This window comes from Equus asinus, chromosome X (assembly GCF_041296235.1).
Source record: "Equus asinus isolate D_3611 breed Donkey chromosome X, EquAss-T2T_v2, whole genome shotgun sequence".
Taxonomy (NCBI): Eukaryota; Metazoa; Chordata; class Mammalia; order Perissodactyla; family Equidae; genus Equus; species Equus asinus.
The window spans coordinates 19,717,060-19,729,187 of NC_091820.1; the positions used below are offsets into that span (position 1 = coordinate 19,717,060).

General features: G+C 36.6%; 1 protein-coding gene and 1 non-coding gene across 6 annotated transcripts in view; both read left to right on the forward strand.

Moving 5' to 3' along the window:
* POLA1 (DNA polymerase alpha 1, catalytic subunit) overlaps nt 1–12,128 on the forward strand; it is a 286,920-nt gene that overhangs the window by 40,357 nt on the left and 234,435 nt on the right. For all 5 annotated transcript variants that reach the window (XM_014830262.3, XM_070502288.1, XM_070502286.1 and 2 more), the window contains exons 19-24: nt 1,295–1,411; nt 2,646–2,821; nt 4,968–5,097; nt 5,589–5,708; nt 6,761–6,860; nt 8,523–8,647. In XM_014830262.3, the coding sequence (XP_014685748.1) occupies nt 1,295–1,411; nt 2,646–2,821; nt 4,968–5,097; nt 5,589–5,708; nt 6,761–6,860; nt 8,523–8,647 (768 nt within the window). The remainder of the gene's footprint in view (nt 1–1,294; nt 1,412–2,645; nt 2,822–4,967; nt 5,098–5,588; nt 5,709–6,760; nt 6,861–8,522; nt 8,648–12,128) is intronic.
* LOC123282775 (small Cajal body-specific RNA 24) lies at nt 7,860–7,989 on the forward strand. Its single transcript, XR_006523014.1, has one exon. It is a non-coding gene; the product is annotated as a small Cajal body-specific RNA 24 (non-coding RNA).

Sequence of the window (12,128 nt, forward strand, 5' to 3'; positions counted from 1 at the left end):
TATTGTGCTTTTGTTTTTTTGGAGGAAGGTGGGATATAAATGCCTATATTTTAAATGTGATATTCATAATTTGGTTACATTGAAGCCTTGTAAAAATGTTTGTCATATATTCCTCCATGTTCATTTTTGCTCTTGGACACCTTTCTTGGTGATGTTTATAGCTAAAACACTGAGGGCCTGTGGGTTGTTACCAGTGTCTCTGCACCTACTTCCCTTAGATATTTCAGGACCCATCTTGAAAGTGCCGGGTAGATTCTGTCCACAGTGCTCTACTGTGGTGCTCTGGCTCAGCACTAGGCCCTCATTAACCTCCACTAGCAGTCACTCTCTTGGGCCCCAAAGAGATGTCATAGTTCCTAGAGTACCTATCCTGCCTCAGGGTGGTTAGAGGTAGGTCTGTGTGTGAGAAGTCCAAACTGATGTTAAGAGAGAATCCTGACATAGATTTGAGTCCCTAATCTCAGGCATGATAATTTGGAAGTGAGACTTCCTCATGTCTTTTGGGTCTCTTAATTTAATAGACAAAACTGCCATAAATGTATAGTGGTATATATTTTTAATTAAAATTAATAACAAGTAAATCTGTTTATTGATCTGATTTATTTTAAACTTCAGTTTTTTTAGTAAACAGGCAGTGAATCATATTATTCACATGATGGAAATTATTATAGATATGGAAAATTTGCTTGCAGTTTTGAGAAATTTTGTACTTGGTATAGTTTTGTTTCCTTGTTTTTACAAGTTTCTTCTTTGAACTATTGAGTGGTATTATATATTTATTTTGTTGCACATTGATTGAGTCTAAACCAGTAGTGTTTGAACTCAGTTCTTTAAGAAGAAACTAGATGCAATTCCTGAGTTTTCTATGTCTATGTAAATTATCAAACAGCATGGGCATGTATTCAGTTTTTAAGTAAAATGGAATTTTGCTTTTGAATACGGCTTTTACTGATCATGTAAAAAAAAAAGTATGGGACGTTAAAATTTGCATTTGCCTATAAGACCGTGAGGCATGAGCTGCAAATTAAAAGACATCGTATGAACCTTGCATCAATTAGGATGAAATAAAGTTTATTCCAGCAATCTGCTTAGCAGCCTTGTTAATGTCAAGGCTAATGAATGCTGCTGATGAATAAATTCCTGAAGAAGAAAGGACCCCAATCGGAGGTAAGCTCGTGATGCCTTCAATTAGAGACCAGAAAAAGAAAGGGCAAAGAAATTCTATGCATATGAAGATAAATCATCTAATTTGCGTTGGTTATAATGTTATTGGCTGCCTTCTTTTTCTGACTAGGGTCATAATATTTATGGGTTTGAACTGGAAGTGCTACTGCAGAGAATTAATGTGTGCAAAGTTCCTCACTGGTCCAAGATAGGTCGACTGAAGCGATCCAACATGCCAAAGCTTGGGGTAATAATAATTTTCAAAATCTTATTTCTTTATTTGGCTTCTTTATATGGAGTAGCTACAACGGAACACACTGTGCTTCTTTGACTAAGAATTTGTTGTCTTGTGATAGGACATTTTAACTTTGGCACTAAACATCTTTTCCTTTGAGGCCAGCATTTTATTGGTAAAAGCCACTGGTAATTTTTAAAATCAGCTGTTAGACTCTAGAGACAGCACAGGTATGTTATCTCCACTTTGGCATCACCAAAGCACCAGCCCTTGGAGCAGAGTTGCAGGGTACAGAAATCACTGAGTGTTATCATTCGGGAAGGAGATGGGAAGGAAGGATGGGAGGGAGCTGACATTGGATATGGAAGAAGGCAATGGGCTAACTTTCTGTGTAGTTATCTTTCACAGCAACTCCAGTTTTATTTTACATTCTCACAGGGGTAACAGAACTTGTTCAAGGTTGTAGAGTTAGCAAAGACAAGAACTGAGATTTTGAACCCAGGCTTGTCTGACTTTTTTAAAGCCTGTGTATTTTTCATTCTACCTGCTTGCTTCACTTAAAGAGGTTTTGGTGGTTTTCGTATGGAGCACCTTCATTTCCTAAACCTGATACTGCTCAGTGCTTAAAATCTTATTTTACCTAAATCTTGTGAATAAAATGGGCATGTTGCCTCATCAGAGGGCTTAGGAATCTGTACATTTTATAGTGCTCTCCAGAGAATTCTGTTGCTACAGGTTGGAGTTGGGGCCACTGCTCTTTCTTCTTTTCCTGTTCATATCTTTAAGGTGACAGAGTCGTTAATAACACTTTATCCGAACCCTTGCTTTATTGACTCCTTAGTCCCTTCAAGGTTTTCTTTATATGGCATCTTCTCAGTGAGGTCTACTGTGACCACCCTATTTAAGATGCAGCCACCCAAATTCCTTGTTTCCCTCACCCTGTTCTACTATTTCTCTTTTCCATATACTTATAACCTCCTAAAACGATATAATATTTTGTTTATGATGTCTGTTTTTTATTGTGTATTTCAAATGAGGTCAGGAATCTTTTCTGTTTTGTTCACTGCTGTATTCCGAGTACCTAGAATAGGGTTGTTCAAAAATATTTGATTGATGGCTGAATGAATGGATGGAAGAAGGAGAGTTTCATCACTGTAATTTTTGGGTTAGCCTCAAAGCAAGTTAGAACGAAATGTTCTCAGTGTCTGCTCTTTCATGGGATTTGCTTTTTGTTCTCCACTTGTAGGGCAGGAGTGGATTTGGTGAAAGAAATGCTACCTGTGGCCGAATGATCTGTGATGTGGAAATTTCAGCAAAGGAATTGATTCGCTGTAAAAGCTACCATTTGTCTGAACTTGTTCAACAGATTCTGAAAACTGAAAGGATTGTAATCCCAATGGAAAATGTACAAAATATGTACAGGTATGATCCTGGGTGCTCCAGAATTTGTCTTGAAATTAGCAACAGCAAGATGCCAGTATCATCTTTAGGCTGGAGGGATAGGAGTGTGTGGCGTGTGGTGGTTTGGACGGAAAAATTGTCTGTGTTCAAGTCAGCATCACCATCTCCATTACTTTAGTAATTTGAACTATTTTGCCTCTTGAATTATTCTAATTTGATCAGTTTATCTCCATCTCCCTCACTTATCTTAACACCATCTTGATGTTTTCTAAGAGCAGTTTGGAAATTGATGTGATATTTATATTTCTATCCTTAATTCATTAATTCAGGAATTAGTGTAAATATTTTGGAAATATAAAAACTGAGAAATCATTAAGTTATTTACAGATACTGCTTAATTATTTCTTTTTCCCCCCCAACTTTATTGAGGTAAAATTAGAATACAGAATTATATTTGTATACAAAATAAGAATTGTATATATTTAAGATGGTACAACTCGATGTTTGATGTACGTTGTGAAATAATCATCACAAACTAATTAAAATATCTATCACCTCACATAGTTACTATTTTTTTTCTTTTTTTGCGATGAGAACACTTTAGATTTACTCTTTTAGTATACAATACAGTATTATTTCTTCTAGTCACATTGCTGCACATTTGATCTGTAGAACTTACTCATTTTGTATAACTGAAGCTTTGTCCTTGATTATGTCTTAATTAAGGTTTCTTCTTCTTCTCTGGCCCACTTCTCATTCTCTTTCTGACTGCGCGCCCTCTAGGTGATCTCATCAAGTCTCAGGAATTTCAATACCATGTGGATGCTGATGCCTTCCACCTGTGTATCTTCAGCTTAACCCTCTCCCCTGAATTCCAGGCTCGTGTATCCACCTGCTTGTTCTATTTGCTGTATACTGTGAGCCTCCAGCTTAACTTGTTCAGAAGCTGAGCTCCTGATCTTCTCCCCTAGGATCCCCTTGTAGTCTTTCCTTAAGTAATGGCAGCTCTTATTCTTCCAGTACTGCTGGAAACCTCCAAAGTCATTCTTGACCCCACACCTCTGATGCATCCATGATTCCTCTCCCTGACGTCCCACATTCAATCCACCAGGCAATCCTGTCAGCTCTATCTTCAAGCTATGTCTAGATCTGACCACTTCTTTTCCCCTCCATTGGATCCACCCTGTCCAAGCCACCATCCCCTTTCCCCTGGATTACTGGGTCTTATAGCAGCCTCCTCACTGGGCTCCTTGCTTTTGCCTTGACCCCTTGCTGTCTGTTCTCAACCTGGGAACTAGACTTACTCTGCTAAAGTTAATTCAGATATGGTACTCTGCTCAAAATCTTCCACTGACTTTCTGTTTCATTCAGAGTAAAAACCAAAGTCCTTATTTTAACTTACAAGGTCCTATCAGTGTGTCTCTCTGCCGTTAACTCTGTCTTTATCTTCTGCTGCTCTCTCCATCATTCTTTCTGTTCCAGCCATTGGTCTCCTTCCTGGTCGTGGAACTGCCAAATTTGCACTCAGCTCAGGGCCTTTGAGTGTGCTGTTTTGTCTGTCTGGAATGCTCTTCCCTCACATATCCATCCACAAGGATTGCCCCCTCACCTCTTCCAGGTCTTTATTCTCAGTGAACTCTCCCTGATTCCCTAACTAAAATTTCAGTCTCTGTTCCTAACACTTAATATTCCCATTGCTTCTTATTTTTTTCTGCTTGACACTTAGCATTTTGTAATATACCTTGTATTTAATTTTTTGCTTAAACTCTGTCTCCCCCATTAGCACATAAGCCCCGTGAGGACAGGAATTTTTGTCTTGGTCACAGCCAGCATCTAGAACAATGCCTAGCACATAGTAGACATGCAATACATACTTGATGGAATGAATGAAAGGATTTAGGTAGTTTTTAAGTTGTAGTTAACACATAAGTTCACTTTATCTTTGTGGGATTTTTTTTTGTGGTTTGGAAAAGTACATTGGGATCAATGGTATGAATGAATTCCTAGTTACATACCGACTTTATTTTAAATTGTTTCCAAAGCTGAGATGCCTTTGTTCTGAAGTTACTTATACTCCCAATTTTTTGTAATGTTTTATGAAGTTCTGATTATAGTCATTGTTTCTTTTAATTACTTGAGTCTGTTTCATTCTTACTTTTCTGTACAGTGAATCTTCTCATCTGTTGTACCTGTTGGAACACACCTGGAAAGACGCCAGGTTCATTTTGCAGATCATGTGTGAGCTAAATGTTCTTCCATTAGCATTGCAGATCACTAACATCGCTGGGAACATTATGGTAAATTTAACTTAGAAAGGGGGAAGAAGCATTTCCTGTTGGATTCAGTGTTTGCTTGGGGTAGTTGTTATATGATAATGAGTCTAAATGCATGCTTATAAAATGAGTAACTTGTATTCTGAAAGCTGGGCTTCTTTTGTAAAATGAAGAACTGGTTGGGAGAAGGGGAGGAAAGCCAGGTGCAGTATGCTGAAATTTGAGTGGATATAAGGATCATCTCTAACATCTGGATGTGTCTGATTTGTGGAGTGGTCCATTTGGGAGTAAAGAAATAGCCCAAGTTGTCAATATTTTAAGCTCTCTTTGTCTCCTTTTAACTAGAATGCTTAGAGGGAATGCTAGGAATAATTTAGTACCTTTTTTTTTTAAAGCAGCCCTGGTTATGAGGAATGATTTTGAAGAAGTTACTGTGATTAAATTTACCAACTCAAAGTTGCTTTTGTTTGTTGTGGTTTTGAGCTCAAATTTAAAAAAGAAATTCTGTTTAATAGTCTAGGACGCTGATGGGTGGACGATCCGAGCGCAACGAGTTCTTGTTGCTTCATGCATTTTATGAAAACAACTATATTGTGCCTGACAAGCAGATTTTCAGAAAGCCTCAGCAAAAATTGGTGGGTCCAAAATTGTATAGTGTTTTGCCTTTTTTATCCCTGCCCCCTTTTATTACCTAGATAGCGTTTTTTGCTGTGATAACATCTGCTTCCAAAATAATCAACCCCCTGTATACTGTAGAAACCATGTCAAGTTTGTTCTGTTGTATTTGTGTGGTTATTTCTTTCTCCACTTTTCTCTGTACAGGTAAAAATTATTCATGAAAAGCGAAATTGTTGAGGGAAGCATTAGGTCTCCCTAATGGGTGACCCTACATGGAAAGTGTTTTGCCACCTTAGCCCTATCCGAAGTTTGACATGAGTTAAACCTATTATTTCTTTAAACCTGTGAGCCTTTATTTTTGTGTTGCATTGTTACATTTAGTAGGATTAAGGTTACCACAATCAGTTTTTGAAGTGGCATGCATCACAGTGGAGCTAAAACTTAGCTACTGTTTTATCAGAGCTGTTAGTACTTGATTCAGAATGGGAATTTCATGTTAAAATGATTCAGGTTCTTGTATTTGCTTGTTTTATGTGCATTATCAAAATTTGTATAGGGGATATTAACTTAGAGGAATTTGACTTCTGCTTAAGTATTGAATGTTGGCCATTGATGAACTACTTAGGAGTGGATTTTCAGTATATGGACATACTTATTTTAAGGTGTCTATGTTAATAATGAGAATAATGATAATACCTATATGAAGTATTTTGTATTTTTACATCACGAATATTAAGGTAGTGAATTTAAGAGGATTTTTACAGTCTCAGATTTTACGCAGTATGAAGAGTATCCATTTTTAGTAGTCATTGATTTAAAAATAGAAAGTTTCTATGAATTTAGAAACATTTAAAAATAGGTTTGCATATTTATTTGACTCAGATATAGTATTTGTTTCAGTAACTACCATGCTTGGCATTCGTTTGGCTTCATGAACACATTACAATAACTGTCTTTCCCCCCAGATAGGACCACTAACTAAAAATGAAGAATGTTTGTTAAAACTAGGACTGCAACTGGAAAAGGGGGAATCATAAAACTTGGTAGTTATCTTTCCATTTGATATTAGGGAGATGAAGATGAAGACATTGATGGAGATACCAATAAATATAAGAAGGGACGTAAGAAAGCAGCTTATGCTGGAGGCTTGGTGTTGGACCCCAAAGTTGGTAAGGCTGGGTAGTGGATTGCTTTGTCCTGGGTGTTAAGGAATTTCTTAATGCAGAGTTAGGCTTGAGAAACTAGGAGACCTGAATTGTATTTTGTGGGTTAGCAAATAGGTCTCATGATGACCTTATTTTTTATCTTATATTCATGTGAAAATCTTTTTTGCCAGTCACCTGGCATGGAATTAATGTGAAGTTTTTTTGCTATGTTCCAAGACAGCTTTATTTATGGACATTGCAATTTAAGTTTTGTGTAATTTTCACGTATCATGAAATATTCTGTTTTTGATTTTTTCCAACCATTTAAAAGCTGTACAAACTGATCTTAGCTCATGAGTGGTAGAAAAAGAGCAGGTAGGCTGGATTTGGTCTGTGCATAGTTTGCCAGCCCCTGGTCCAGTATATGGCTATTTGTCTTGTGGTAGGAGCACCCCTGTCTTCTCTCATCTGCTCTTGGAGGGTGGGCTCTGCCTCTGCCTCACATGCCAGGACCAGTTCAACTGGATGGCAAGGTTAAAGAAAGTACAGATAGTAACCATCAAATTGAACTTCTAGTAGGAGAATAATTTTTCCCTGTTATGAATGACAAAGATGTTTCGTGGTACACAGAGCTAGAAAGGGTCTTTTTTTTTTTTTTACCATCTTAACTATTTTTAAGTGTATAGTTGAGTAGTGTTAACTATATTCACAGTGTTGTGCAGGAATTAATGTGAATTTTATCACGTAATTGGAACTCTGAGTAGGAGACATTTTTGACAAAAGTGATTTTATTATTGTAATGCAACAGAGTAGTCGTCCTTTGGTGTTAGATCTGGGTTTGAATCCTGCTATGTGATCTTGGGCTGCCTGTTTAACCTCTGTAAGCCTCAGTTGCCTCTTCTTTAAAATGGGGATAAGAAAAATATCTACCACACAGATTTAAGGAATAAAAGTGATTGTTTTGTATGGTGCCTGATACAGAGTAAGCTATCAATATGTTTGCTGTTGTTATTGTCTTAATAGTGGACATTTATTTTTATTCAGTTTCTTCTCAAGGTGAAGATAACTCTTTGTAAATGTCCTAGAGAAATACAGTAGCTTTCTGTTCACCCTTTGCAAGTTAAAAGGGTGGATCGTTCCACTACTGACATTTATATATACATCTCTTGTCTGGTTTTAGCACAGTTTGTGTACAGGTAGATGGCCAGCCCATTTTATTCTTTGAAGGTGTGATTGTAAAAAATATGTATATAACCACTCATTGGCATAGATCACTAAACATTGTGGGCATGGAGGTGGGAGTGGGAGAGTAGGTGGGAGGGAATGCTTGCTTGAAGGAGAATTTAACAACATTTTTTGAAATGGATGTGACACCTGTCTAAAGTAATTAATATAGGAAGGTGTTTGCCCATAATAACGGTGGACTGTGGGGACTACTGGAGAAAGGACTGGATATAGCTGGTTTCAAGGCAAGACAGGATCTCTTCTTTTGTGACCTGAGTTTTCACTTTAATCCAAATCATTTGTATGGAGTAGTAGTTGACTCCTTTTTTCCTTTTGTTTTCCTCACAGCTCTGGATAGTATGTAGTTTCTAATAGACTTTGTACTGTAGTACTTCTAATGTGATGTTTGGACAAATCTTTTTTTTAGACTTTTTATGACATTATGTGGCTTTTTAATTTCAGGTTTTTATGATAAGTTCATTTTGCTTCTGGACTTCAACAGTTTATATCCTTCCATCATTCAGGAATTCAACATTTGTTTTACAACAGTGCAGCGAGTTGCTTCAGAGGCACAGAGAGTTACAGAGGTTTGTATTCAACTGGAGGCTCCTGAAATTGAGATTGAAAGTAGTACTTAAAGAACGAAGAGAACGAAAGGGGTTAGCACTCTAGTTTTTCCTTTTAAAAGATACGTTATGTCCTTTCTTAGTGGTCAAAAAAGGGAGAGGGTTGGGTAGAAGGAGACTGGTTCTGTGTCTTTTTTATTTAACAGCTTTATTGAGATGTGATTCACGTACCATACAATTCACCATTAAAGTGTACAATTTAATGGCCATTAGTGTAATCACAGAGTTTGCAGACTTCACCACAATCAATTTTAGGGCATTTTCGTTACTCCCCAGAGAAACCTCTACCTTTTAGCTGTAACCTTCCTCAATCCCTCCAATCCTCCCAAATCTACGCACCCCTAATCTTTCTGCCTCTATAGATTTGTGTATTTTGGACATTTTGTATAAATGGAATCGTGTGACCTTTTGTGTCTGGCTTATTTCACTTAGCATACTGTTTTCAAGATTCATCCATGTTTCAGCATGTATTAGTACTTCATTCCTTTTTATTGCTGAATAATATTCCATTATATAACTATCACATTTGTTTATTTTAGAATCATCTTGTCAATTTATGCAAAAATGCTCACTGGGATTTTGATAGAGACTGTATTAGATCTGTAAATCAATTTGGGGAGTATTGCCATCTTAATATTCTTCCAATACATGAAAATAGAGTCTTTAATTTATTTCAGTGATGTTTTTTAGTTGTCAGTGTAGAGATCTTACATTTCTTTTATTAAATTTATTCCTAAATATTTCATTCTTTTTGATGCTGTTGTAAATGGAATTGTTTTCTTAATTTCATTTTTGGATTGTTCACTGCTGGTGTGTAGAAATATAACTAATTTTCATACATTGGTCTTGTATCCTGCAACCTTGCTGAACTCATTTATTAGTTCTAACAGTTTCATGGATTTCTTAGGATTTTCTGTATACAAGATCATGTCATCCGTGAATAGAGATAGTTTTAATTCTTACTTTCTGATCTGGATACCTTATATTTCTTTTTCTTGTCTAATTGCCCTGGCTAGACCCTCCAGTATGATGTTGAATAGAAGTGGCAAGAGTGGACATCCTTGTCTTATTCCTGATCTTAAAAGATCAGTATCCAGTCTTTTATCAAGTATGTTAACTGCAGGTTTTTCATAGGTGGACTTTATCAGGTTGAGGAAGTACCCTTCTGTTCCTACTTTGTTGAGTGTTTTTATCATGAAAGGATGTTGGATTTTGTCCAGTACTTTTTCTGCATCTATTGAGATGATCATGTGGTTTTGTCCTCTATTTTACTATGGTGTATTACATTGATTGTCGTATGTTGAATTAACCTGCATTCCTGGGATAAATCCCGCTTGGTTTTGGTGTATAATCCATTTTATATGTAGCTAGATTTGACTTACTAGTATTTTGTTGAGGAGTTTTGTGTCTTTATTCGTAAAAGCTATTGGTGTATAGTGTTCTTGTTATGTCTTTGTCTGGTTTTGGTATTAGGATAATTCTGGCCTCATAGAATGAGTTGGGAACTGTTCCCTCCTCTTTTTTTCTTTTTTTTGGGGAAGAGTTTGTGAGGGACTCATGTTAATTCTTTAAACATTTGGTAGAATTCACCAGTGAAATCGTCTGACCCTAGACTTTTCTTTTTTTGATTACTAATTCAATCTCTTGTTATGGGTCTGTTCAGATTTTCTGTTTCTTCTTGAGTCAGTTTCTGTCTTTCTAGGAGTTTGTCCATTTCATGTGGGTTATCTAATTTGTTGGCATAAAATTGTCCATAATATTCCCTTATAGTCATTTTCATTTCTTTAAGTTCAGTAGTAACATCCTTCATTTATTCATGATTTTAGTACTTTGAGTCTTCTCTTTTTCTTTGATGGTATAGCTAAAAGTTTGTCAGTTTTGTTGATCTTTTCAAAGAAGTAACTGGTTTCCTTGATTTTCTGTTATGTTTCTGTTCTCTATTTCATTTATTTTCACTCTATCTAATCTTTATTACTTCCTTCTTTCTGCTTTCTTTGGTTTAGTTTGCTCTTCCTTTTCTAGTTTCTTAAGATGGACAGTTAGGTTATTGATTTGAGATCTTCTCTTTTAATATAGATATGCACAATTATAAATTTCCCTACAAGCACTGCTTTAGCTTCAGCTCATAAGTTTTGGTATGTCTCACATGCCTTTTTACAGTCAATCCCCTCTCCTGTCAGTCAACCATTGATCTGACTGCTATCACTGTAGCTTAATTTTGGCTGTTCTAGAACTTGATATAAATGGAGTGATACAGTATGTACTCTTGTGTCTGGCTTTTTTTTTTTAATAAATTCATGTATTTTATTTTTTTATTTTTTGTGAGGAAGATTGGTCCTGAGCTAACATCTTTGCCCATCTTCCTCTATTTTGTGTGTGGATGCCACCACAGCATGGCTTGATAAGCCACATGTGTAGGTCCGTGCCCAGGATCGAAACCACGAAGCCTGGGCCCCCAAAGTACAGTGTGAACTTGACCACTATGCCACATGACTGGCCCCACGTCTGGCTTTTTTGTTCAATGTAATGTTATTGAGAGTCATCCATGTTGTTGCATTATCAGTAATTCTTTCCTTTGTATTGTTGAGAAGATTCCACGTTTTGTTTGTTTATTCTCCTGAGATGAGCATTTGGTGTGTTTTCATTTTTTTGGCTATTATTAATAAAGCTACTGTGAACATTCTTGTACAAATCTTTTTGTGGATGTGTGCTTTCGTTTTTGGGTGTAAATACCTAGGGAGTAAATTTGCTGGTTTGCATGGGAAGTGTATATGTAACTTGATAAGAAACTGTCAAGTTGTTGCCTTAAGTAGTTGTACCATTTTACACTCCCACCAGCCATGTATGTGAGTTGTTTGCCATCATCTCCAGCACTTGCTATTTTCGGTCCTATATTTTGGCCATGAAAGCATTTCTTAATGATTCTACTCAGTTAGGCTTTTAAAAAGAATTTTTGAGTTATCTCACATGAATTTTAATCCAACCACTGATCATTCAGTCAACAGTTTTATGTAGGGCTTAATAACTTAATGTGTGGTTCTTCATATGTAAAGCTTATACAGTTGACTGTCAGTGGGGAATTTGATTACATTTGGTTCTCCAGCAGAAAAAGATGTAAATTAACGTATTATCTCTGTATATTGTTTTTTCTCTGCTTCGTTGTACACATGGCAGAAGATGTCTGTTTGCCCTCTAGCTCCTGTATTTACATGCCTTTTACTTCCAACCACATGCTTGGGAGCTGTTTTTCTGTTCCAATTCCATATTCCCAGAAGAGAGAATCTTATAGTCTTGCCTTGATTGGTGATCATGCCTGGTCCCATCAACTGTGAACACAGGAGTGGGTTCACAGAGTACAAATATGGCTGCAAAGGATGGGCCTTTTTGTGGGACTAGAGGATAATTTTACAGAGAAGGTACAGTTGTCCCTCAGTATATGCTT